Here is a 27,949-nt window from a genome sequence, read left to right on the forward strand (position 1 = left end):
CTTCCATTCCTATCTTTTTGGTCTTTACTTGGAAAGAAGAGTCTCATTGACTTTTCTGCTCAGGCTGACTTCAAACCTCTTCTCACATTTACATTTCCAATAAAAAAATGACAATATAATTGACTATGGTTTTCTATTATGTAAATTTTAATTGAAAATATAACAAGGTATTGCAAAATATGCTGTGTGCATATTCTTTTGTTGAGGGCATGCTTTTTAATTTTTAATATGTATTTTATTGTAAAGATACTGTACAGAGGGGTCACAATTACATGAGCAAGGTAATGAGTTCATTTCCTATTGAGCTTACACCCTCTTTTATATTTCCCTGACCATCCCTTTCCTTGCCCCTCCTCAATTCCCCCCACCCACATACAAAGTTGTAAAGTTTGTACTCAACATGCTGTCTTGTACATTTCATTGTAACAATGGGTCATCCTGTATCCTTATTTCAGCATTTCGCTATTTCCCTTCCCCTACTCAAATTAGAAAAAGATAATGTTTATACAAGATGCAGGGCACCAGAATCAAATACAGCGACAACAGGGTTTGTACCATTCGGGAAGAACTTACAAAAAAACCCCCAAAAACCGGGACCTCTCAAGGCTTGCCCTGTCCTCCACAGGCCTGCCCTGCTCTGTTCTAGCGGGCCTTTCCCTCCTGCTATCTCTCCCTTCACTCCTACTACTCTCCTCCCTCTACACTAACTAACTAACTAACTAACTAACTAACTTAACTAACGGCCTTTTCCTAATGGTTCTTCCCTTAACTGTATTCCAACTGTCATTCCTGCTCCTCCCCAAGCTGCCCACTTTGCAATCACTTCTTCAGCTCACCATGTGGGGCTCAACCTTCCACCCCTCCAGTAGCATGCCCACCCCTTTCACACCTATTCCTTCCGCTCGATGCCCCACCCCCTTTCAGCAGCATGGCAGCCCTCCCGCAATGCCTCATAGGGTGGTGATGTCAGCCTCTGAAATCCTGCTCTGTCAAGGTGGCCTGGTCTGTGGAGTGGTGAAGCTTGCCAATTGATGGCCTGCCCCCTCCAGTCGGCCGGGCCACCGGCCATGCTGACTATTGGGCCCTGCTGATTATTGGGGCCCACAGGTTATTTCAGTCCCCAATGGTTTTCATGTCCAATCAAATCATTGATTCTTTCTGAACAAATCCTAAATTTTTCCTTCTCTCCCTCATTGAACAGGCTTAAAATTTAACACATAATAAGGAGCAAACCATATAAACACACTAGTTAACAATATTTAACACTTGGTAAGTCTTATCTTTAAGGGATCATCTGAGTGTCTCTGAGCAGTCCACCTTGCAGCCTTCTAGGAATATTTTTCCACTGCCTGATTCACTTGAGATTGATGGATCCAATGCTGTTTTCGTGCTAGCACTACTGAGTAAAGTCCTTGCCACTTGGGTTCTAATTCAGGAACATGATGTCTTTTACCCACATCAGCAGTCCAGGCAGGAAAGAACGGGTACAGTTTTCCTCAGGAGGCTGGTGGGCCTCTGCTATGCAAAAGAATATGTTGCAAAGCCTGCAGGGACAGTACATTATTGTGGTTACACATTTCTGTAAATATAGCTCTCCCAAGTTTAGGAACCAAAGGGAATGGTCTACCATAAATTATTTCAAAAGGAGTGAATCCTCTAACATAAGGGGTGTATCTTGCTCGAAGGGAGCAACGAGGAGGCTTACCCAATCATGGTCAGTCTCTGTAACTAATTTAGCTAAAGATTCCTTTAAGGTCCTATTCATTCTTTCCATCTCCCCTGAACTCTGAGGTCTATAAATAAAATGGAACTTCAAATTTATTCCTAGGGCCTTAGCCAACAATTGAGTAACTTAGGCATAAAGTCCAGGCCACTGTCGGACTCCACTGCTAAGTGTAAGCCAAATTGAGAAATTATTTCATGGAGTAAATTTTTTACTGTTACCTGACAGGTTTCAGTTTTTGTTGGGAATGCCTCTGTTCAGCCTGAAAAAGTGTCCACTAGTACTAACAGATACTGATACGCATACTTTACAGGCTTTACTTCTGTGAAGTCCACTTCCCAAAATTCTCCAGGTGAAGTACCTCACCTATGCACACTCTCCACAGACACTGTGGCTATTTGTCTGTGTGTGTTTGATAATAACTCTATCCATGTCTTGTATATACCTCTGCTTACTCCTTTTTTTCTAGGATAGAACAATGGCCTAAAGTTCTCATAACTGAAAAACCTTCTCCCCCAGTGTTACAGGATCCCCTATAGGAAGACCAACTGGTGTACTCTCCCTCCCATTCTGTCATCACCACTTCCAATGTTAAGTACCTCCCATATCAGAAGTTTTTCCTTGTACCAGCCTGCGGTAGTACAAGGTGGTACAGTCCCCTTAATATCCTTGAGATAGGCGCATGGGGGAGATGGTGGGCAAGCACACTTTCTAGTGTATGTTCCCTTTACAATTACTTATCTGTGTAATGAGAAACAGCATAATCTGTCCTTCTCTGAAAAATCCCAGGGGCTCATCTCATTATTAAAGATAGTTTTTTTTTACACACCAGTCCACCTGGGATGATTGTCAGCAACTTTTACAGGTGTTTTCACCTTAGAGGAAAGGGAGTGAATGCGGCATAGTACCTTGGCAGTGGTCCTTGGACCAGGTGGTTTACCCACAGATGACCCAGTCTGTTTGGAGCAAGTCTTTCCCCTGACTTGCCTAAGCTGGGATTACAACAGCAATTGAAGTAAGCAGATGCTTACCAATTATTGCCAGACTCTGTTAGAAGGGATATGGGCAGAAGATGGAAGCCAGCTCCCCAGTGAGTCCTCTTCTGCTTTTCTAGAATGTCTCTTGGAGGCTTATAGGACTTATACATCTAGATCCTGAGGTCCCAGAGAATCAAAGAGCCTTAAATATGGCCTCTGTTACCCAGTGGGGCCCAGATATTAGAAGAAAGCTACAAAAGTTAGAAGGTTTTCGGACTAGGAGTTGTGGGTCCAGAGTTGTGTGAGGGTCACATTCTACCACCTTTAGCCACAGGCCCACTTCTGGCTTTTTCAGTTTTTGTGGTACTGAGGAATTGAACCCAGGGCTTCATTCATGCTAGGCAAGCACTCTACCACTCAGCCATGTTCCCAGCCAGTTAGAAGGTATTGAGGGAAAGGTGTTATCTGAGTTGGTAGCACTTGCCCAGCAAATGTTTGATAAAAGATACCTATCCAACAAAGTGAAAAGATGGAAGAGGTGGATAAGGAGGGATGAATGAAAGGTTGAAAGGGGTGCCATTGATAAAGATATATATGTCATTCATAAACTGCTTTGTTTAAGGCAACTCCATTGTACAATGATCAAAAGATAATTTTAATTTAAAAAATAAATATAAAAGGTAAAGCTTTAAAAATATTTTGATGTGTCCATGTGTATATTTATATAATGTACTTTTTTTAGAAATACAACAAATAACATCCTTAAACACCATCACTTTTTAAAATGATTATTACAATTTTTATTAGCCCATGTTCATAAATACATATTAAATATCTTTTTTATAGGAAAACACTTACATTACCATTGACCTTCTGTCTCTACCACAAAACATGACCTGTATTTTTTCCCACCATTCATTTTTGTTCATCATTTTTGTGTCAGTATTATGGCTTCAACTCAGAGCCTGAGTGACATCCCTTAGCTTCTTTGTGGTCTGTGCAGATTCTTTCATTCTGACATACACCCACTTGTAAATGCTTTCTTAAGGACTATGATAGGAAGTACTGGAGAATGAGCCATTTCTCCATCCTACCTTTACACGTTTTTTGTGAGTGTCTTGTTTTGCTATATGTCCAGGCTTGAGCTCTAGTCTTTCTATTGATGTTTGCTGCCACATCTGGAATGCCTGGCATTTGCCTCAGTATTCAGCTTCTTCTATTTACATAGAATGTCAGGAAATTTCTAGCCTTGGCTAGCTTGGAATCACAATCCTCCTGATCTCAGCCCTCCCTCTCAACACAATCACACCCACATACATCCACACAGACACACAGATATAAACACACACACACACACACACACACACACACACACACACACACACACACACACAAATAGGTTAATACAAAGCATATACCATCCCACCAAGCTACTGATTAAGAGGGTCTTATGAAAATTGTGCCAAGGCTGTCGGTGAACTGTGATCTCTATCTCAGCCATGGGAGCAGTATACACTATAGTCATGAGCCTTCATGGCTGACTCAGTACTTTAATGTACTGGATATGGAATGGAGGATCTAAAACTGAGCCATAGACCAGGCCGCATTCATCAAGGTTTCCTCTTCTCTCTAAGCTATTGCAATATGGAATAGAAGAAAATTAACTCTATCTGTTGTTTCAATTGTTTCTCTTTTGTATCTACCTGGTAGTTTCATGCTTGAAGCTCTTAAGTTTTGAGGAATTTAATGGAATAAACTGGGAATTATTTCCAGTCTTCAACAAGTGGCAAGACTGTTTTACAAACAACATTTGTTACAGAGCAATGTTGTGTGCATTATACGTAATTGGCCATGTTGTTAACAATCAGTTGACTGTAGCTCTGTGGGATTGTTCTGGATTATCTATAATATTTACTGTTTTCCACATGCTATTGGCAACATCTTGACTTAGTTTCAGTGGTTGTGTTTGAAATCAGGTTTGCCATATTGTCATAATTGTGCTTTCTCCTCATGGTTTAATTCTTTCATTGTGTGAATCCAAAAAAATTTATGAAAATTTTTTTTGTGAAGGATAAAATTGGAATTATGAAGGGAAATGAATCTGCGAGTTTCTTTGTAAATTGAGTATTTCAACAATATTTGTTCTCATTCATAAAAAATGGGAGATGCTTCCTGTCTCTTCACATCTCTGATTTTTCTACTTCTACTAGATTTCTAGATCAATACAGGACTTTGATGCCTTAGTTTGAATTTCCCTTAGACATGTTTGGAGGCTGTGTCAAACAGGTGGGAACAGGGGTGTCTTTCTTCTTTAGTGAGTTTGTGTTGGTATAAAGCCTTCTGCTGTCATCTTTATGGCTTTGAAACTATGAGGTATCATTTACAAAGAGAGGATGTTTTCCTGGATATGGTGTGCGTGAATTAACCCTCTAAGCACAATGCCCTCATAACTTCTGTTGACAACTCAATGCATAGACTTTTTCTGGCAATTTCAACGTTCACATGACAGGGCATCATCTCTTGCTAGAATTGCAACATCCCAACTGGCTTTCATGAAAATAGTTTCTAGACACAGATTTTTGACGAACTCCATCCAAGATAACTCAATCTCTGGGGCTTCACTATCTTTGGTCTTAGATGAAATCACATCACTTGTGATGAAGAAGAAAAATCTACAAACATATATTTTAACTCATGTTTTTCTTCCTGAGGCAAGGCTACAAATGCAGAGCTCCTGAGAATAGTCTTACACATTATTCTGAGGACTCACAAGAGGATTTCATTAGAGGTGAGCTATAGTGTAGATTTCTGTCAATAAAAAAACATATATATGCATATACAAAACTGAAACTGTGGGTCACAAACCTGTGAAGCAGATGCTTCACAGTTGTGCCTTTTTTTATTGTAAAGATACTATACAGAGGGTTACGGTTACATGAGTGAGGTAATGAGTACACTTCCTATTGACCATTGTTACCCTCTCCATTGTTTTCCCCCTGCCATCCCTTCCCTCCCTACCTTCCCCGAGGTTCTTTTTTTCATAATTTAATTTTTTTATTTGTGAACATACTGTACAGAGGGGTTACAATTACTTGGGCAGGATAATGCGTACATTTCTTACCAAGCATTGCAGCCTCCTCCTTTGTTTACCCTTCACATTCCTTCCCAGCCTGCCCCCTCCCCCCTAATCCAAATCCTTCTCCTTCTCCCCCCTCCCCCCCCCTCACCGACATTGTAAAGCTCATTTTGCACATGACAGCTTGTACTTCTCATTGTTGCAAAAGGTCCACCTGTATCCTTAAACAACTGGTTTTTCCCCATCTCCTCCACAAGTTATACTGACATCAAATATAGTAAAAGCATGGGTTATATTGTGGGGGAGGGACATACAAAGCAACAAAGAGATAATCTTATAAATGCATTAGAAACACATGCATGAAAGAAAAAAAACATTAAAATACATATCTAAGGGTTCATTGTCCTGACATCACATTATCTGACCTTTTCCGCTTGACTCATACATATACTAGATATTGCAAATAAGGGAAACCATGGGACCTATGTTCTTTGGGCCTGGCTTGCTTCACTTAATATAATTTTTTCCAAGTTTTTCCATTTCCAAACAAATGGGGCAATGTCATTCTTTCTGATGGAGGCATAGAATTCCATTGTGTATATATACCACATTTACTTGATCCATTCATCTACTGAGAGGCATCTGGGATGGTTCCGGATCTTAGCTATGGTAAATAATGCTGCAATAAACATTGTTGTGCTGGTAGCTTTAGTGTGGTCTTGTTTGTAAACATTTGGGTAAATGCCCACAAGTGGGATTGCTGGGTCATAGGGGAGTTCTATGTGAAGTCTTTTGAGGAACCTCCATACTGCTTTCCAAAGTGGTTGAACAAGTTTACATTCCCACCAACAATGACGTAAGGTTCCTTTCTGTCCACATCCCCTCCAGCATCTGTTGTTAGAGTTCTTGATTTTTGCCGTTCTAACTGGGGTGAGGTGATATCTCAATGTTGTTTTGATTTGCATTTCTTTTATGGCTAGGGATGTTGAACATTTCTTCATGTGTCTATTGGCCATCCTTCTTTCTTCTTTAGAGAAGATTCTCTTTAAGTCTTTCGCCCACTTATTTATTGGGCAGTGGTTTCTTTGAGGATTTGTTGTTGGGGGGTTTAATTTTTTGAGTTCCAAGTATATTTTAGATATGAGCCCCTTGTCCATTGTATGGCTAGTAAAGATCTTCTCCCAATCTGTGGGCTTTCTATTGATCTTGCTAGCTATGTCATTTGCCCTGCAGAAGGTCTGCAACTTCATGCAATCCCATCTGTCCAACCTTACTTTGATTTGTTGTGTTTCCGGGTCTCTATTCAAAAAATTTCGGCCTGAGCCAAGGAGACCTAGGGTTTCTCCTATTTCATCCTGTAATGTTTTCAGAGTGTCTGCTTTGACTTCAAGGTCTTTGATCCATTTGGAGTTGATTCTCGTGCAGGGTGATATATAAGGATCGAGGTTTAGTTTTCTACATGTAGTTAACCAATTTTGCCAGCACCATTTACTGAAGAGGCTGTCTTTCTTCCATTCTATTGTATTAGCTCCCTTATCGAAGATTAGATGGCTATAGATCTGTAGGTTCATTTCTGGGTTTTCAATTCTATTCCATTGGTCCTGAGGTCTGTTCTTATGCCAATACCAAGCTGTTTTGATTATTATGGCTTTATAGTAGAGTTTGAAATTTGGTATTGATATTCCTCCAGCAGTGTTCTTTCCATTGAGGAGCGTTTTTGGAATTCGGGGTATTTTATTGTTCCATATGAATTTTTGGATTGCCTCTTCTATTTCCTTGAAGAATGAGGTTGGAATGTTGATAGGTATTGCGATGAATTTGTAGATAGCCTTGGGAAGTATTGTCATTTTCACGATGTTAATCTTTCCAATCCAGGAGCATGGGAGGCTTTGCCAGTTTTTTAGTTCTGTGTTGATTTCCTTTTTCAAGATTTTAAAGTTTTCATCATAGAGGTCCTTCACTTCTTTAGTTAAGTTAATTCCTAGGTATTTTATTTTTTGTGGGGCTATTACAAATGGAGTTGCTTTCCTAATTTCAGCCACACTTTTCTCATTGTTGACAAACAGAAAAGCCATTGATTTTTGGGGCTTAATTTTATAACCTGCGACTTTGCCAAAATTTTGAATCAGCTTGAGTAATTTGGGAGTGGAGTCTATGGATTCTTTAAATACAAGATCATGTCGTCTGCAAAGAGGGAGAGTTTTATTTCTTCTTTCCCTATTTGGATCCCCTTTATGTCTGCATCTTGTCTTATTGCTGTAGGTAGGCATTCTAATACTAGATTGAAGAGAAGTGGAGAGAGTGGGCATCCTTGTCTTGTTCCTAAGTTAAGAGGAAATGGCTTTAGTTTTTCACCATTGAGTATAATGCTGGCTGTAGGTTTGTCATATACAGCCTTTATTGTATTGAGGAATGTTCCATGGATTCCTAATTTTTCCATAACCTTCATCATAAAGGGGTGTTGGATCTTGTCGAATGCTTTTTCTGCATTTATTGAGATAACCATGTGGTTCTTATTCTTGATCCTGTTGATGTGATGAATAATATTAATTGATTTGTGTATATTGAACCAGCTTTGCATCCCTGAAATGAATCCTGTTTGATCGTGGTGTATGATTTTTTGGATTTTTTTTGGATTTTAATTAATTTAATTCTGATTTAATTTTAATTATTTCTTTCCATCTACTGGATTGAGATTTAGCTTGTTGCTCTTTTACAAGGAAATTCATATGTCTCATTAAATTGTTTCTTTCAGATGTCTCCAATTTGTTGATAGAGGAACTCAGAGCTATAAACTTGCTTGTAAGTATTGCCTTTGGTGGATCCCAGAGGAGATGGTATTTTTTGTTGAATATCAGGAACATTTGAATTTCTCTTCCATTACCCACTGGTGTTTCAACAGTGTGTTGTTCAGCCTCCACATTTTACAGGAATTTCGTTGCTGGTTTTTGGTTTTGAGTTCTAATTTTATTACCTTGTCTGACAGAATGCAAGGCACATTTTCAATTTTTCTGAATTTGGACAAATTTGCTTTGTGACCTAGAATGTGTTCTATGTTGGAGAATGTTTCATGTACTGCTGAGAAATATTCTCTGATAATGCTGTGTGAAATATTCTGTATAAGTTGGTTAAGTCTGGTTGATTTATGCAATTGTTTTGATCTCAGGTTTCTCTACTGAGTTGTTGCCAGGTTGATCTATCCAGGGAGGTGAGTGGTGTGTTAAAAGTCTCCAACAATTAATGTCTTTTGATCTATGTGAGATTTGAGGGAAAGTAGTGTTTCTTGGATAAATTTGGGTGCTCCATTTTTGGTAACTAGCTATTTAGAATTGTAATATCCTCCTGAAAACAATATACCTTAATTAGTATGTAATGACTTATTTATCTCTTCTCACTTATTTTAATTTGAAGTCCACGTTATCTGATAGGATTTCAACTCTGGCCTGTTTATGCGGGCTGTTTGCTTGGTAGATTTCATTCCAGCCTTTCAGTTTCAAAATATTTTTGTTTTTTGTGGGCTAGGTGTGTCTTGAAGGCAGCAGATACAAGGATCTGGCTTTTTCTTTCAACTAGACAGTCTATAACATTTAATTGAGGAGTTAATTCCATTAATATTGAGAGATAAGACTGAGAGGTGTTTGGTAGTTCCTGCCATGTTGTCAACCTTCTTTGTGGCTGTCCAATTGGTTTCCTCCTGTGATTCCTGGATTCCCTGTTTGGGGGATGGTTCTTGGCATTTATTGTGCTCTTGTTGGTTTTCTTTCTGTAGGACACTTTAAAGTATCTTTGGTAGAGCTGGTTTGGTGGATATACATTATTTTAGTTTTTATTGCTATAGAAGATTTATATTTGACCTTCTATTATGAAGGAGAATTGAGGTAGGTAATGAAATATTAGTTGATAGTTTTTTGTCTTTAATGCATGGCATATATCAATCATTCCAAGCTCTTTCTTTAATTGTCGCTGTTGAGAAATCTGAAGTTATTCTGTTTGGTTTCCCTTCATAGTTAATTGATCTTTTCTCCTTGATAGCTTTAAGTATCCTTTCCTTGGTCTGAATTGATCCTATGCAAATTATAATGTGACAGTGGGATGTCCTGTTCTGGTCTGGTCTATTTGGTGTTCTAAAGGCTCCTTGTATCTGAATAGGCCTATTTTTGTACATGTTTGGTAAGTTCTCTGCTAGGATTCTTTTAAATGAATTTCCTACGCCATTAACTTTTTTCTCTAGGAGCTCCTCTACACCTATTATCATCAGATTAGGCCTTTTAGTGGTGTGTTTTCAATATTGAATTGATCTATCATAGTTCTTGGATTTGTCTTAAACAGTTGTCTGTTCTTTCTCTTTAAGATCTAGGTGATTTTCAGTCCCTGAGATTCGATCTTCTGCATGGTCTATCCTACTGCCAATACTTTCTACTTTTTTTTATCTCTTTTCCTTCTAATTGGTTGGCTTTGATAGCTTCAAATTCTTTGTTGGACCTTTGTTTTAGATCTTTATGGAGTTTTTAATTCCTTAATTTGTTTTCAATTTCTTTCTCAAATCCCTTAGTTGATTGCTTATGGTTTCATTGGAATCCCTTTCCTTCTTATGTGCTCCATTCAGCATTTCCTTTATTGCCTCCCTGGATTCCTTTTGCTGTCTGTGGATTCCATGAATGCTTCCATTAATCTTTGTCTACTCTCGTCTTCTCATGCAATTCCTGTACTAATCTTTGATTAGCTTCCTCCTGCTCACATAATTCCTGTATTTATCTTTGGTTAAAGTCATCATGCTCATGGGATTCATATATTATTCTTTAGACTCATCATGCTCACACAATGCTTGTATTAATCTTTGTTTATCCTCATCATGCACACACTTTTCCTTATCCTCCTGACCCATTTCCCTATCATACTCAGAGTCCGTTGCAGGCTTTTAATATTTTCCTTCATCATGTTTACAAGTAGTGTTTGTAGAGCATTTTGCAAACTCTTCTATGAATTATTCATTAACTGCTCTGTCTGATTATCATGAGTGGGAGTTGAGATACTTGGATTTGCCATTTTTCTTGTTTCTCCATCTTGTGCTGCCCATTTAGTATGAAAGCAAAACCAATTTTGTGCTAGAACACTATTTTTAGGCAAGCATCAACCAGAATCATGTAGTTGCACAGATTGTTTAACACAGTGCAAATGAGTACATATATATATATATATATATATATATATATATATATTATTTCAACAGATAAAATCTAGTTCAACAACAAACAAATGTGGATCAATTGACTACAAATGTCAAAGGAGTCACCAGAGCAGAAACTAATAGGTTTAGGGAGCATTGTGGAGAGAAAATAAGATTAGAAGAATGTGAGGAGGGAAAAAGGGAGAAGGAATTTAACCAAGATGTAATTCAGAGAGAGGTAGAAGATAGAAGGAAAGGAGGAGAGAAATAAAGAACAAGGAAAATGAAAAAAATTAAATTTAAAAATTAAAAATTATAAATACAAAGAAATAATATTGAGAAAGGAGAAGGATAGAAGGAGAGGAAGAAAGAAAAAAGGACAAATGAAAAACTTAAAAATTAAAACATGAGGGGAGTTCCAGGAAGATGGCGGAGGAGAAGCTGAAGGCTAAACAAGCTCTGGCATAGAAAGCAGTTTTAGAGTTCCAGTGAAGAGTCCTAAGCCAGGGAATCACACCAAGTGTGCCTTCACAGGACAGAGAGTTGTATGAATCAAGCAGAAAAGGTCAGATAAGGTGATGTTAGGAAAATAAACCCTAATATATGTATTTTAAATGTTTTTTTCTTTCATGCATTTGTTTCTAATGCAATTATAAGATTATTTCTTTGTTGCTCTGTTTGTCCCTTCCCCACAGTATAACCACTGCTTTCACTGTATTTGATGGCGGTATAATTTGTGGAGGGAAAGGGGAAAAACAAGTCATTTAAATAAGGATACTGGTGGACCTGTTGCAACAATGAGAAGTACAAGTTGTCATGTCAAAAGCTTATTTTACAACTTGGGGGGAGAGGATTAGGTGAGGGGAGGGAGGATGGGCAGGTATGGGAAGGGTAAACAAAGGAGGAGGCTACAATGCTTGATTAGAAATGTACCCACTATCTTGCCCATGTAATTGTAACCCCTCTGTACAGTATTGTCACAATAAAAAGAGAGAGAGAGAGAAAAAATACAGGCAAGGAGACAGCCCTGAGCATTTGCCAGCAGCCGCCGCGGTGGCGGCAGTGGTGGCTGTGGCAACTGCCGCCGCCATACCTGAATGACAGAGAGTCCGGGATGAAGGAGCCAGACATGGCAGCGAACAGATTCCACTCAACACCAGCAAGAACCAACAAGGAGCAGACATCTTCATCTTGCAGTTCGCAGACCAGAGACAACCCAGGAACCAAGACTCGGCATGAGTAGAAGCCTGACATCCTCACTCCTTCTCAGGGAGCAGAGGAGGGAAGGCCACCCCTCCTCCCCCAGTACCGGAGATCTCCATCTTGGATACTGACAAAGCTTGGCAGAGCTGCTAGCTCCAACTCAGGCCCTGGAATAAATCTAGAGTCATCTAGCAGGTCACAAGAGCCTAACCTGACCTGCCAGACTCAGCTCCACCCAGGAAAAAGTCACCCAGCTCGGGCGTCAGCCCCAGGAGTGGCTTTCTTCACCGGGTAATCAGAGCCAGAGGCTGCCCCTCCCTTTAGCAGCCTGGACAATCAACTGAAATTCAGTAAACAGAAACCCTGAGAGTGGCTCTAGGCTGGGCTCTGTGAGTTTCTCACAAACCAGCCCCTGAGAAAAGCTATTGTTTGCTGAAAGGTCTCAACTCTACCCAGAACCTAGCCTCATCACAGAATCTCCAAACTCAAGGAAAAAGCCATCTCCTCCCATGGAACTAACCTGGAAGGAAGATCACAGAGCATTTTTTCTGACTGTTCAAAGAAACTGAATTAAGTAACCAACCAAATCCCCGGAACAAAGGCAGACAAGAGACTCCAACAAGAGGCTGGTTACAGACACAAGGGAGACACAGGATTTTTCCCACCCCTCCCAGAAAAATCAAAGAAATTTTGTTGTTGTTGTTGAACCTTCTATAAAAAAATTTTTTTTCTAAATATTTTTTAATCTTTAATTTTTACCTTTTTTGAAAAAAAATTGTTTTCTAATAATTATTTTTCCTCTTAGAATTTTATTTTAGAGGTATAAGTGTGTGTGTGTTTTCTTCCATTTTTTGTTGTTGTTTTTTGTTTTCTTTGTTTTGTTTTATTTTTTGTTTAGCTCTACTGAACTTCTGATCTTTTCTTCTTTCTTTCTTATCATTTTCACCTGTTCTTCTCTTTCATTCTTTATGTGACCTAATTGCTGTTCTGCACATCCTCAGATAAACCCATAGTCGAATATTAGACCTTATCCACCATTGTGTACACACTTAATCCACAAATTTATTACTCAATTCAAAACCTCTTAGACTTAAATTCCTTTATAACACTATTAGCTCTTTATACCTATATAATATTTGAAGTATTTTCATTTTTAAGTTTTTCACATCTCCTTTATATCCCTCCCCTTCTCTCATTATATTCATGTTCTTCTCTGAATAGTTAGTTTTTGGTCCTGTATAATATTTCTAATTTTTACCTTTCTATTTTTTCTGGTCTCTTTTTGTTCCCTTTCTCTTTCTTCTTTTTTTTTTCCCTCTGTCTACACTCATCCTATCCAACTGATTTCCTACTTTGAGATTAGGACTTAGTTAACACTCTCTGTGCCTTCCCACATCTCTCTATTCCTATTTTTTGCCCACATCTCTTCCTAAAGCTAATAATTTCTGGTAGACCAAATTCTTCTTTGCAGTTCGTAGCCCATTCATATATAGCTGTTTGATGTTTAATAGATGTATCTGTTGAACTATATTGTATCTGCAGACAATTGACTGTGCAAATACAGACTTTGGTTGATGCTTGCCTTAAGATAGTGTTCTAGCACAAAACTGGTGCTATTTTCATTCTAAATGGGCAGAGAAAGCCGGAAAAACACAAGAAAAATGGCAAGTTCAGGTATCTCAACTCCCACTCATGAAAACCAGGGGACAGAACAGATAATGCATAATCCAGAGGAGAGTTCCCATATAGCTCTACAAACACTGCTGGCAAACATGATAAATTAAAATATTGAAAACACAAAGGACTCTGCATGAGCGTGATAGGGAGAGAGAGGAGGCAATCCAAAAGTTTATATAGGAATATCATAAGCGTGAGGAAGCTACTGAAAAACTGATACAGGATTTGTGTGAGCAGCTTGAGAATACTCAAAGAGAAAGGCAGGAATGGCATGAGCAGGCTGAGAACACTCAAAGAGAACTAGAGGAATCTCACAAACAGGAGGAAGCTAATCAAAGAGTAATACAGGAATTGAGAGAGCAGGATGAGAATACACAAAGATGACTAAAGGCATAAATGGAGTCCATTAATGAAGAGCTGAAGTAAGTCAGGGAAACCAAAAAGGGAATGCGGAATGGAACCCAACAGAAGGAGTGGGAGTCCAAGGAAACCATAACCAATCAACTAAGTGATTTGAGAATAAACACTGAACACCAAATTAAGGAAGCAAAGAAGTTCATACAAGATCTAAAAAAAAGCTTCAACAAAGAATTTGAAGCCATCAAAGCTGACCAATTAGAAGGAAAAGAAATAAAAAGCAAAGTAGAAAGTCTCGACATCAGGTAAGACCGTGCAGAAGAACGAATCTCGGGGATTGAAGACAGCCTAGACATTATAGAGAAAGAACATACAAATATCTAAGACCAATCCAAGAATTATGATAGATCTATCCAACAATTGGAAGACACCACCAGAAGGCCTAATCTAAGTATAATTGGTGTAGAGGAGCACCTAGAAACAGAAGTTAATGGTCTAGAAAATTTGTTTAACAGGATCCTAGCAGAGAACTTCCCAAACATGCAAAAAGATAGGCCTATTCAAATACAAGAAGCTTTTAGAACTCCAAATAGACCAGACCAGAATAGGATATTGCTCCTTCACATTATAATCCACACAGGATCAATTCAGACCAAGGAAAAGATCCTTAAAGCTGTCAAGGAGAAAAGATTAATCACCTATAAAGGAAACCAATTAGAATCACCTCAGATTTCTCAGCAGAGACAATCAAAGCAAGAAGAGCCTGGAATGATGTATGCCATGCCCTAAAAACAAACAATTATCGACCAAGAATACTGTACTCAGCTAAAATCTCCTTCATAACTGAAGGCCAAATAAAACCTTCCATAGCAAGAAAAATTGAAACAATACATCTCCCCCAAACCAGGCCTACAACATATTCTTAAAGACATCCTACACATAGAAAACCAACAAGACCACAATAAAGGCCAAGAAACTGCACCCAAACGGAGAATCCAAGAACCATAGGAAGAACCCAGTTTTCACAGCCCCCAAAAAGGTGGATAACATGGCAGGAAGTCCCATATATCTCTCAGTCCTATCTCTTAACATTAATGGACTGAACTCTCCAATTAAGGGACATAGACTGTCTAGTTGGATTTAAAAATAAGATCCTTCTATGTGCTGCCTTCAGAAGTCACATCTTGTCCATAAAAACAAACACATTTTCAATGTTAAAGGCTGAAACAAAATCTACCAAGCAAACGGCCCCCATAAACAGGCGGGAGTTGCAATCCTCATATCAGATAAAATAGACTTCTAATTAAAATTTGTGAGACGAGATAAAGAAGGTCGCTACATACTAATTAAGGGATCTCTCCTTCAGGAGGATATTACAATTCTAAATATCTATTCGCCAAACAATGAGCACCCAAATTTATCCAAGAAATAATACTTTCCCTCAAATACCACATAGATCCAAAGACATTAATTGTTGGGGATTTTAACACACCACTCTCCCCACTAGATAGTTCAACTCAGCAAAAACTCAACATAGAAACTGCAGATCTAAACAACTGCATAGATCAACTAAATTTAACAGAAATCTACTGAATATTTCACCCAGCAGCATCAGTATATACGTTTTTCTCAGCAGCACATGGAACATTTTCTAAAATAGACCACATTTTAGGCCAAAAAACAAACTTGTCCAAATTCAGAAACATTGAAGTTATACCTTGCATTCTCTCCAACCAGAAGAGAACAAAATTAAAACTCAACACCAAAAGCCAACAACGAAAGTCAAGTAACACATGGAGGGTGAACAACACACTGCTGAATCATGAGTGGGTCAGGAAGAGATTAGAAAGGAATTTCAAATGTTCATGCTATTCAACAAAATGAGCACACAAATTACCAGCTCCTCTGGGACACAGGAAAGGCAGTATTCAGAGGCAAGTTTATTAATATGAGTTCCTACATCAACAAATTGGAGAAACCAACAATTTAGTGAGACATCTGCACCTCCTTAAAAAAGAACAGCAAGATAAACCCCAATCCAGTAGATGGAAAGAAATAATTAAAATTAAATGACTTAGAATCCAAAAAGTCTATACAAAGAATCAACAAAACAAAGAGTTGGTTCTTCGAAAAACTTAACAAATTGACAGACCCTTAGCAAATATTATCAGAAAAAGAAGAGAACACACCCAAATAAATAAACTCAGAGAGGAGAATGGAAACATCACCACTGAAACAACCAAGATTCAGAACATTTTAAGGGAATACTTCTAAAAACTTTATGCTAATAAGTTTGAGAACTTGGCAGAAATGGGCCTTTTCCTAGCAAATATTGACATGTCAAAACTAAACCAAGATGAGTTAAACCAGCTTAACAGGCCCATATCAAGCGTTGAATTAGAAACAGCAATAAGTGACCTCCCAGCTAAGAAAAGTCCAGGACCAGATGGTTTTACAGCGGAATTCTACAAGGCCTTCAAAGCAGAGCTCACACCAATACTCCTCCAACTCTTCAATGAAATTGAAAGAGAAAGCTCACTATCGAACACATTCTATGAAGCCATCATAACCCTCATCCCAAAACCAGGCAGGGACTCATCAAAGAAAGAGAACTATAGACCCATTTCTTTGATGAACATTTATACAAAATATCTAAACAAAATTTTGGCCAATCGACTTCAACAATTCATCCAAAAAATCATACATCATGATCAAACAGGATTCATTTCAGGGATGCAAAGCTGGTTCAATATACGTAAATCAATTAATATTGTTCATCACATCAACAGGAGCAAGGATAAGAATGACATGGTTATCTCAATAGATGCAGAAAAAGCATTCGACAAGATCCAACATCCCTTTATGATGAAGGTCTTGGAAAAATTAGGAATCCATGGAACATTCCTCAATACAATAAAGGCTGTATATGACAAACCTTCAGCCAACATTATACTTAATGGTGAAAAACTAAAGCCATTTCCTCTTAACTCAGGAAGAAGACAAGGATGTCCACTCTCTCCACTTCTCTTCAACCTAGTGTTAGAATGCCTAGCTACAGCAATAAGACAAGCTACAGGTATAAAGGGGATCCAAATAGGGATAGAAGAAATAAAACTCTCCCTCTTTGCAGATGACATGATCTTGTACTTAAAGAATCCCATAGACTCCACTCCCAAATTACTCAAGCTGATTCAAAACTTTGGCAAAGTAGCAGGGTATAAAATTAACCCTCAAAAACCAATGGCTTTTCTGTATGTCAACAATGAGTAAAGTGTGGCTGAAATTAGGAAAGCAACTCCATTTGTAATAGCCCCACAAAAAATAAAATGCCTAGGAATTAACTTAACCAAAGAAGAGAAGGACCTCTATGATGAAAACTTTAAAATCTTGAAAAAGGAAATCAAAACAGAACTTAGAAAATGGGAAAAACTCCCATGCTACTGTATTGGAAAGATTAACATCGTGAAAATGGCAATACTTCCCAAAGCTATCTACAAATTCAATTGGAAATGTATCAAAATTCCAACTTCATTCTTCAAGGAAATAGAAGAGGCAATCCAAAAAATTCATATGGAACAATAAAAGACCCCGAATAGCAAAAATACTCCTCAATGGAAAGAACACTGCTGGAGGAAAATCAATACCAAATTTCAAACTCTACTATAAAGCCATAGTAATCAAAACAGGTTGGTAATGGCACAAGAACAGACCTCAGGACCAATGGAATAGAAGTGAAAACCCAGAAATGAACCTACAGACCTATAGCCAACTAATCTTTGATAAGGGATCTAAAATAATAGAATGGAAGAAAGACAACCTCTTCAGTAAATGGTGCTGGCAAAATTGGTTAACTACTTGTAGAAAACTAAAGCTAGATCCTTATCTAGCACCCGGCACCAGAATCAACTCCAAATGGATAAAAGACCTCAGAGTCAAAGCAGACACTCTGAAAACATTACAGGATGAAATAGGAGAAACCCTAGGTCTCCTTGGCACATGCTGAAATTTTCATAATAGACACCCGGAAACACAACAAATCAAAGAAAGGTTGGACAAATGGGATTGCATGAAGTTGCAGACCTTCTGCATAGCAAAGGACATAGCTAGCAAGATCAATAGAAAGCCCACGGATTGGGAGAAGATCTTTACTAGCCATACAACGCACAAGGGGCTCATATCTAAAATATACTTGGAACTCAAAAAATTAAATCTCCCAACAACAAATCCTCAAAGAAACAACTGCCCAATAAATAAGTGGGCTAATGACTTAAAGAGAAACTTCTCTGAAGAAGAAAGAAGGATGGACAATTGATACATGAAGAAATGCTCAACCTCCCTAGCCATAAAAGAAATGCAAATCAAAACCACATTAAGATACCACCTCAGCACAGTTAGAATGACAAAAATCAAGAACTCTAACAACAACAGATGCTGGAGGGGATGTGGACAAAAGGGAACCTTACTTCATTGTTGGTGGGAGTGTAAACTTGTTCAACCACTTTGGAAAGTAGTATGGAGATTCCTCAAAAGACTCCACATAGAGCTCCCCTATGACCTAGCAGTCCCACTTGTGGGCATTTATCCAAATGTTTACAAACAAGACCACACTGAAGCTACCAGCACAACTATGTTTATTGCAGCATTATTTACCATAGCTAAGATCTGGATCCAACCTAGATGCCCCTCAGTAGATGAATGGATCAAGAAAATGTGGTATATATACACAATGGAATTTTATGCCTCCATCAGAAAGAATGACATTGCCCCATTTGGTAGGAAATGGAATGACTTGGAAAAAGTTATATTAAGTGAAGTAAGCCAAGCCCAAAGTAACATAGGTCCCATAGTTTCCCTTATTTGCAATATCTAGTATGTGTATGAGTCAAGCAGAAAAGGTCAGATAAGTTGATGTTAGGAAAATTAATCCTAAGGTATCTATTTTAAATGTTTTTTTTCTTTCATGCATTTGTTTCTATCGCAATTATAAAATTATTTCTTTGTTTCTTTGTATATCCCTCCCCCACAGTATAACCCCTGATTTCACTGTATTTGTGGAGCGGAAGGGGAAAAACGAGTCGTTTAAATAAGGACACAAGTGGACCTGTTGCAACAATGAGATGTTCATGTTGTCATGTCAAAAACGAACTTTACAACTTGGGGGGCAAGGATTGGGTGGGGGCATAGGGAGGATGCAAAGGGATGTGAAGGGTAAACAAAGGAGGAGGCTACAATGCTTGGTAAGAAATGTACTCACTATCTTGCCCATGTAATTGTAACCCTTCTGTACAGTATTTTCTCAATAAAAATTTAAAACATGAAGCACTTAAAATTATATAAGTATAAAGAAAAAATCCTTCTATTAAAGGAGATTAGGCTGTGTGTTTGTGAATTGAACAATCAATTTCTGATTTAGGTATGCACATAATGAATGATAAAGTCTAATATTCAAAGATGGGTATGTATCTGTGGATGAGCAGAACAACAATTAAGTCACACAAAAATTACCCAAAAAAAGCAAAAGGGAAAAAGCGTAAAAAGATTAAAAAAGCATACACACCTAAAACAAAAACAAGAAAATTTTTTTTTAATTTGAAAAATTTGGAAGTAATAAGAGTTCTTTGATTTTTTTTTTTGTGTCTCCTCTGTGTCCACAGCCAGTCTCTTGGTGGAGTTTCTTGTTTGCTTCTGAGTTTGGTTTTCCTGTGGCTTGACTGGGTTTTTTGTTTTGGACGTTTTGTATTATAAAAATACTGTACAGAAAGGTTTAATTACATGACCCGGGTAATGAGTACAATTACTATGGAGCATTGTTACCTCCTCCTTTGTTTTTCCCCTACCATGCCTTCTCTCCCACCTCCACAATTATTCCCATCCCCTCCCCGCCAAAGTATCCCTGTTTAAGCATTTTGTTTTTTCCCTTCCCCTCTCTGAATTAGAGAATTGTATGTACAAGATGCCGTGAAGATCAGAGCGCCAAGCAAGATGATCACAGAGCGGACAGCAGCAATGTTTTGGCTATCGCACGGTCCTGACTGAGCAATCCCATCGAGGATGGCTTCGTCCCATTGGCACTGGGGACCAGATAGAACTTCAAATATTCCAAGAATATGGAGATACAAGAGAAAATCTGATTTGGGAAAGAGAGTATAATCGACTAATAAGGTGGATTCAGAAGCACAAGTTCCATTGAATGCTTCAGTACTTAATAACGGGACTGGAAATTGTGTTTTCCTGGTTAAACTTGCAAAACTTGGTTTATGTAATATTACTGGAATTGATTACTCTCCTGCAATTCAGCTTTCTAGAAGTACTACAAAGAAGGATTATCTAACATAAAGTTGAAGGTAGAATACTTTTTGAATCTTTCCACAAAGCTTTCTGGATTTCATATTTGTGTAGAAAAAGGGACTTTTGATTCCATAAGCATTAATCCTGACAGTGCAGCTGAGAAGAGGAAGCAGTACGTGAAATCTCTCTCTGGGGTGTTGAAAGTAAATGGCTTTTTTCTAATAACCTCTTGTAATTGGACCAAGGAAGAATTGCTGGATGAATTTTGCAAAGGATTTCAATTTTTTTGGGGGGGGAGGGGTTTCAGTCTTGGGGCCTGAACTCTGGGCCTGGGCTCTGTCCCTGAGCTCTTCAGCTCAAAGCTAGCGCTCTACCACTTGAGCCACAGCGCCACTTGTGGCTTTTTTCTCTTTGCTTATGTGGTGCTGAGGAATTGAACCCAGGGCCTCAGGCATCCAATGCAAGCACTCTACCACTGAGCCACCTTCCCAGCCCAGGATTTGAAATTTTTGAAGAGCTGCCCATACCCACTTTCAGCTTTGGAGTTAGACCTGCAAATAGTGTAACATCATTAGTTTTACAAAAAACTTGAGACTTCCTTGGACAAATTCAGATATCTTTTTAAACGAAGAGACACAGCAAAACATTCTGTCACAGCGAAAACAAGTTGAAATAAATGCTTAGTAAGTATGCAGGATATATATGTTGGAATACCTATAATGGAAAAGAAATGACCTAAAAAATATCATGAGCATATGAGTGACTGGCATTTAAAGACTGACTAAGATTAATTATGAATATTCATTTGGATTTAAGATTTAAATATTTTTATTTTTAGCTTAGTATAATGTCCTGTAATTTCTGACCAGATAAAAGCTTTAAAGTAGTAAACAAATGTTCAAAAAAAAAAAAGATGCACTGAAAACAGGAGTTATACCATGGGGGAGAAACATACAAATAAACAAAAAATCACAAGGCACATTATAAATATGATAGAAACAATAGCAAGAAAGAAAAAAAATCTATGAGAAGTACAAGTTGTCAGGTCGAAAATGAACTTTACAACTTTGATGGGGGGGGGAAGATTGGGTGGGGAGGGGGGGGAGACTGGGAAGGGATGTGAAGGGTAAACAAAGGAAGAGGCTGCAATGCTTGATAAGAAGTGTATTCATTATCTTGCCCATGTAATTGTAACCCCTCTGTACAGTATGTTCACAAAAAATAAAAATTAAGATTAAAAAAAGAAAAAAATTGTGTTCTTATTTTGGTGTTCATTTACCATAGCTAAAATATGGAATAAAAGCAGATGCTCCTCAGTAGATGAATGGATCAAAAAAATGTGGTATATATACACAATGGAATTCTATGCTTCCATCAGAAAGAATGACATTACTCCATTTGTCAGGAAATGGAAAGACTTGGAAAAAGTTATATTAAGTGAAGTAAGTCAGGCAAAAGACACATCGGTCCATTGGTTTCCCTTATTTTCAATAACTAGTATATGTCTGAGACAAGCAGAAAAGGTCAGATAAGTTGATGTTAGACAAAATGAACCCCAAGATAAGGATTCAATTTTTTTCTTGAGATTATTTCTACCATATGTATAAGATGATTTCTTTGTTGTTTGTATGTCCCTCCTCCACAGTATAACCTCTGCTTTCATGGTATTTGATGTTGGTATAATTTGTGGAGGGGAAGGGATAAAAACAAATTACTTAAATAGGGATACAGATGGACCCATTGCAAAAATGATATGTACAAGACGTTATGTCAAAAAATGAACTTTAAACTTTGGCCAGGAGCGGAGTTGGGGTGGGCAGTATGGGGGGGGAAGGATGGGAAGGGATAGGAAGGGGACACAAAGGAGGAGGCAACAATGTTTGATAAGAAATGTACTCATTGTCTCTTGCCTCGCCCATGTAATTGTAACTCCTCTGTATGGTATTTTCACAATAAAAAAACCCAAAACATCATCTTATATGGTCATATGTACATAGATTTTAACTTTAGTGTTTGTCCTAGATATGTACTAGATATTGCAAATAATGGAAACCATGGGACCTATGTCTCTTTGGGCCTGGCTTACTTCAAAATATAATTTTTTCAAGTTTTTCCATTTCCCAATAAATGAGGTGATGTCATTCTTTCTGATAGAGGCATAGAATTCCACTTTATATCTATATCTATATATCTGTATATATAGATACATATATGTACCTATATAGATGTGTATATGTGTTTTCATATATAGATACATATATATGCATATATATACATATATATCATATTTTCTTGATCCATTAATCTATTGAGGGGCATTTGCATTGGTTTCATATCTTAGTAAATAATGTTGTGAAAAAATAGTTTTCCTGGGAGCATTGGTATGCCCTGTTTTTGATCATTTGGGTAAATGACCAAATGTGGGATTGCAGCATCATAGGGGAGCTATATGGGAGTCTTTTGAGGAACCTCCATTTTGCTTTACAAAGTGTTTGAAAAAGTTTACACTACCACCAACAATTCAGAAGCATTCCCTTTTGGCCACATCCCCTCCAGCATCTGTTGTTATTAGATTGCTTGATTATACCCACTCTAACTGGGATGAGGTGGAATCTCAATATTGTTTTGATTTGTATTTCTTTTATGAGTAGAGAGGTTGAGCATTTCTTCATGTGTCTATTGGTCATTCTTCAGAGAAGTTTCTCTTTAAGTCTTTAGCCCACTTATTTATTGGGCAGTTGTTTCTTTGGGGATTTATTGTTAGGAATTTAATTATTTCAGTTCTAAGTAAAATTTATTATTTATTTTATAGTTTTTAAAGAAGTTATTATTGTGCAAATACTGTACAGAGGGGTTACAATCACATAAGCAAGGTAATGAGTACATTTCTTATCAAGCATTCTTGCCTCTTTGTTAGTTTACCCCCTCCCCTCCCTTCCCTCCCATCTCCAAGGCTACATTCCCTCCCCTCCCTCGGCCTAAACTGTAAAGTTTATTTTTTTTGAGGGTTAAATTTATACCCTGCTACTTTGCCAAAGTTTCAAATCAGCTCATGAAATTTGGGAGTGCAGTCTGTGGGATTATTTTTTTATTGTGAAAATACTGTACAGAGGGGTTACAATTACATGGGGAAGATAATGAGTACATTTTTTATCAAGCGTTGTAGCCTCGTCCTTTGTTTTCCCTTCCCATTCCTGCCCTTATGGCACCCGTCCCCCACCCAATCCTCCTCTCCCCCCCAACAAAAGTTGTAAAGTTCATTTTCTACATAACGACTTGTATATCTCATTGTTGCAATGAGTCCACCTGTATCCCTATTTAAACGAGGGTTAATTTTATACCCTGCTGCTTTGCCAAAGTTTTGAATCAGCTTGAGTAATTTGGAAGTGGAGTCCGTGGAATTTTTTAAACACAAGGTCATGCCATCTGCAAAGAGAGAGAGTTTTACTTCATCTTTCCCTATTTCTATCCTCTTTAAGTTTACACCTTGTCTTATTGCTGTACCTGAGCATTCTAATAATAAATTGAAGAGAAGTGGAGAGAGTGTACATCATTATCTTGTTCCTGAGTTTAGAGGAAATGACTTATTTTTTTCATCATTCAGTATAATGTTGGTTGTAGGTTTGTAATATACAGACTTTTTTATATTGAGGAATGTTCCATGGATTCCTAGTTTTTTAAGAATTTCATCATAAAATGGTGTTGGATTTTGTCCGATGCTTTTTCTGCATCTACTGAAATAATCATGTGGTTCAAGTCCTTGCTCTTGTTGATATGATGAATTATATTACTTAAAACTTCTTTCTATACGAGGGCTTGATTAGCCCCCAGCTTCTCCTCTGGATACTGCTGGTGTTTTTATGGTGATGAAGCTATGAGATATCAAAAGAGAGGTTATTTGCCTGGATATGGTACATGTAAATTCACACTCTTAACTATAATGCCCTCATAATTCAGTTGACAACTCAGAGACATACACTTTCTCTGGCCATTTCTCCATTCACTTGATATGGCATCATCTCATGCAATCCATTTGCATCATCCCAAATGACTTATATGCAAATACTTTCTTGACACTGACTTTGGGCAAATTACAACTAAGATAACTCCATCTCTGGGGTCTCACTATCTGTGTTTGGATGAAATCACAGCACCTGCAGTAAAGAAAGCACATCTGAAAACATGTTTCTAACTTGTATTTTTCTACTTAATGCAGGGCTACTAATGCATAGCCCTTGGGAATATTCTTACACATTACTTCTGAAGACTCAGATAGACTTTAATTATAGGTAAGCTATAGTGTAGATCTCTGTCAATAAAGACACATATGCACATATACAAAGATATAAGAATATCTGTGAAATTGTGATTCTCAATTCCAGCCAGAATTTCTGCTTGGCAGATGCTGCAGTGATGTACACTTTCACTTTAATAATTTTCCTTCTCCATCTTCCCCTCCCTATCAGGTCCTTGGCTGACACTACCTGCTTTTCTACAATGAAGCAGCGAGCACACATGGATGGAGATGTGATGATAACTGGGCTTATCCCCATGTACACTTTGGGAATAGATCACAGTAACAGCCATGCTTCCAGGCTAGAAGAGAACAAGTTGTAAGTAATTTCAGATTTTATCTCTATTACTATTCTGAGCAAGCACATTCCATGGGTGAAGGAACTCTGGGTGTGCACATCAATCATCTCTATCTCTTCTATACTGACCTCCATCCTAATTGCTCCAGAAGCAGCTCAGCTTCATTATTTTGCCTTCATCTCTAATAGACTGATTTTCTGTATGCTGGCAGGAGAGGGCTCCATTTCCTTCCACGTAGTTTCTCCTTTCCATATCTGTAACCTCTTTACTTTTCTCCAACATACCTGTTTCTCCTCCATTTCAGCTGTCACTGTGAAAAATGAAGTGTCCAGGCACTGATTTCATGCCTAGAACAGGCACAAACACACATTGTCGTGTGCACACACACTTATACAGTCACACATTCTTAGTTTACACAACCAGTTACTGTTCCAAACTATGTATTTTAGTATTGTTTCATGTTAGATATGCTCCACCACCCAGGGTTACAAGACAGTTCAATATTATGAAAGATTCTTGTGGGAGAATTTTATGTTCCCAAGACTAGTTCTTGGGAATATTCTTCAAGAATATGCATATTCTTGAAGGTTTTTGTCTATAACTCAGAGTCTCACTAATAAGTGGTATACTAAAAGAAAGAGAAAAGAAAAATGATTGCACAGAACTTCAAGGAACTCTCTCAAATTATCTGATTCATATATGTATATATATATATATATATATATATATATATATATATATATATACTTAAGTGCTGGTATGACAACTATAGCCAGAGGCAGCTGCTCATGATTGAGAGCAGAGATCTCAGGATAGGAATTACTCTCTTCTGTCTTATAGACAATAAATGGATTCATTTATATGTCACTAATATGTTTATCTTTCTTACTTTTGTGCTGGTACTGGGAACTCAGGGCCTGTGGGCTGTTCCTGAACATTTTTGTTGAAGGCTAGTGCTCGAGCATTTGAGGCACAGCTCCACTTCTGGCATCTTTTCCTAGTTAAATGGAGATAAGAGTCTCACTGATATTCCTTCCCAGGCTGCCTTGAAAACATGATCCTCAGGTCTCAGCCTTATGAGTAGTTGAGAATAAAGTTGTGAAGCATTAATGTCTGGCTTAGCTTATTCTTTATATTCTACACTATTTCCCCATGTTTTGCTGAGTTTCACTCTTTTAATTTTCCAGAATATATTTTAGTACTTCTGTTAAGGTGCTAATATAGAGAAGTAGAATAATATAGTTTTAGCCGATGGATGTTTCTTTGTTAAGCCTAGATACAAATAAAGTCTGGTCTAGGTTGATAACATGTATGCTATTGACTCCAGATAGAATTGATTGACTAAGGTTTTCTTGTAGACAAAGAGTTCACTGCAGTTAGACATCAGTAGGTGAGAGATTTGACTCATGTCTATGCCCACTTAGGTTAGATGATACTTGCCAATTTTGATAAAATAGGGTGCTTTTGCCAAGTATCTAGTCCAGGTTGTAGTTCCACACTTCATATCACATACTTTGATTATATTCACTCTTGTTTATAAACATTACCATATAGTGTCACACATGATTTTTCCCTCCCATAGCTCTAATTTCTTCTACTCAGTTTCACTTTACTGAGCTAGCTAGGAATAAACCACTAGTGATTGACTTACTTTTGACTCCTGCATGCATTTTTATCTCAAAACTGACACTATTCCACTTGAGCTACACCTCCACTTGTAGCTTTATGTTGCTTGGTAGAAGATAAAATATGGCATGGACTATTTTCTGACAGTTTGCTTTGACTCAGGACCTTTAGCTGTCAGCTTCTTCTTTAGCTAGGATTTCAGGTATAAACCACCAGTAGAGATACTTTTAATTTCTTGAAGATCTCCAAACTTTAATTTTTATATGACATTACCAAAAGTGCAAGTTTTCTCAGGGTTAATGAAAAGTTAATGGGTGCCAAGTTTGTCCAAATGATTGAATATCCTTTATCTGTTGTGATTTCTATTTCTAATTTTTTACATTTTTAATATATATTTTTATTGTAAAGATATTGTACAGAGGGGTTACAGTTACATAAGTAAGGTAATGAGTACATTTCATCACAAATTTCTGTTCCTTGATTGGATATTTTTCGGGTTGTTTTTTTGTATTAATATAACTTTGGCTAATTGAAGGTTCCTTTTCATAAGATTTTGTTCTGACTTTTTAATTTCTGTAAAGGAAATAATAGAATTTTCATTTCATATGACTAGTCTCAGAATATTTATATATATTTTTTCATTTGTATATTATTCTCAAGGTGATGTACATGGAGGTTTTTTTTACATAAGTAATGTAGTGAATACATTTATTGTCAACTTTGTTACCCCTTTCCTCAATTTTCTCCCATTTTTACCTTTCCCCCAAAACCCCCACCAAGCTATACAGATCAGTTCCAACATTGTCATGTGAACATTACTATTGCATTTGTTCTTCCTCAGCAATTTTGATATAGACTGTATTGAATCTTCTGTACATGATTTTGCACTAGTACAGGTATTTTCACTATACTGATTCTGGCATCCAGAACAATTGGAAGTGTAAGTTGATATGTGGAATTTTGTTGCTTTACTTCAGTTTTATCACCTTGTTGTTCTTGCAGTATCTCCTTTTGGCTTTATTGTTTGTTTCTAGTCTCTTATTTATTTTTTGTCCCTAGTTCCTTTTCATTTTCATTATTTCATTCCTTCTACTAATTTTGGTTTTATTTTTCTAGCTCCTTGAGATGCCGCATAGGTTCTCCAATATAGCATCTCTATTCTTGATTGCAATAAAGGTTGTTACTATTACATTTCATTGCTCTTTATATATAGATATAGATATAGATATAGATTGTTCCAAAGTTCAACAAACTTCTTGACA

General features: G+C 37.6%; 1 protein-coding gene and 1 pseudogene across 1 annotated transcript in view; both read left to right on the top strand.

The window, feature by feature from the left end:
- Positions 1-1,439: 1,439 nt before the first annotated feature.
- Positions 1,440-21,060, top strand: LOC138813696 (EEF1A lysine methyltransferase 2-like; annotated as a pseudogene).
- A 3,905-nt stretch (positions 21,061-24,965) lies between these two features.
- The window catches only part of LOC138813697 (vomeronasal type-2 receptor 116-like), a 57,257-nt gene continuing 54,273 nt past the window's right edge, over positions 24,966-27,949 (top strand). Inside the window, exon 1 of the mRNA XM_070002080.1 lies at positions 24,966-25,081. Within this exon, the coding sequence (XP_069858181.1) occupies positions 24,966-25,081 (116 nt within the window). The remainder of the gene's footprint in view (positions 25,082-27,949) is intronic.

Source organism: Dipodomys merriami, unplaced genomic scaffold (assembly GCF_024711535.1).
Source record: "Dipodomys merriami isolate MVZ:Mamm:240054 unplaced genomic scaffold, mDipMer1.0.p SCAF_6, whole genome shotgun sequence".
Lineage (NCBI taxonomy): Eukaryota > Metazoa > Chordata > Mammalia > Rodentia > Heteromyidae > Dipodomys > Dipodomys merriami.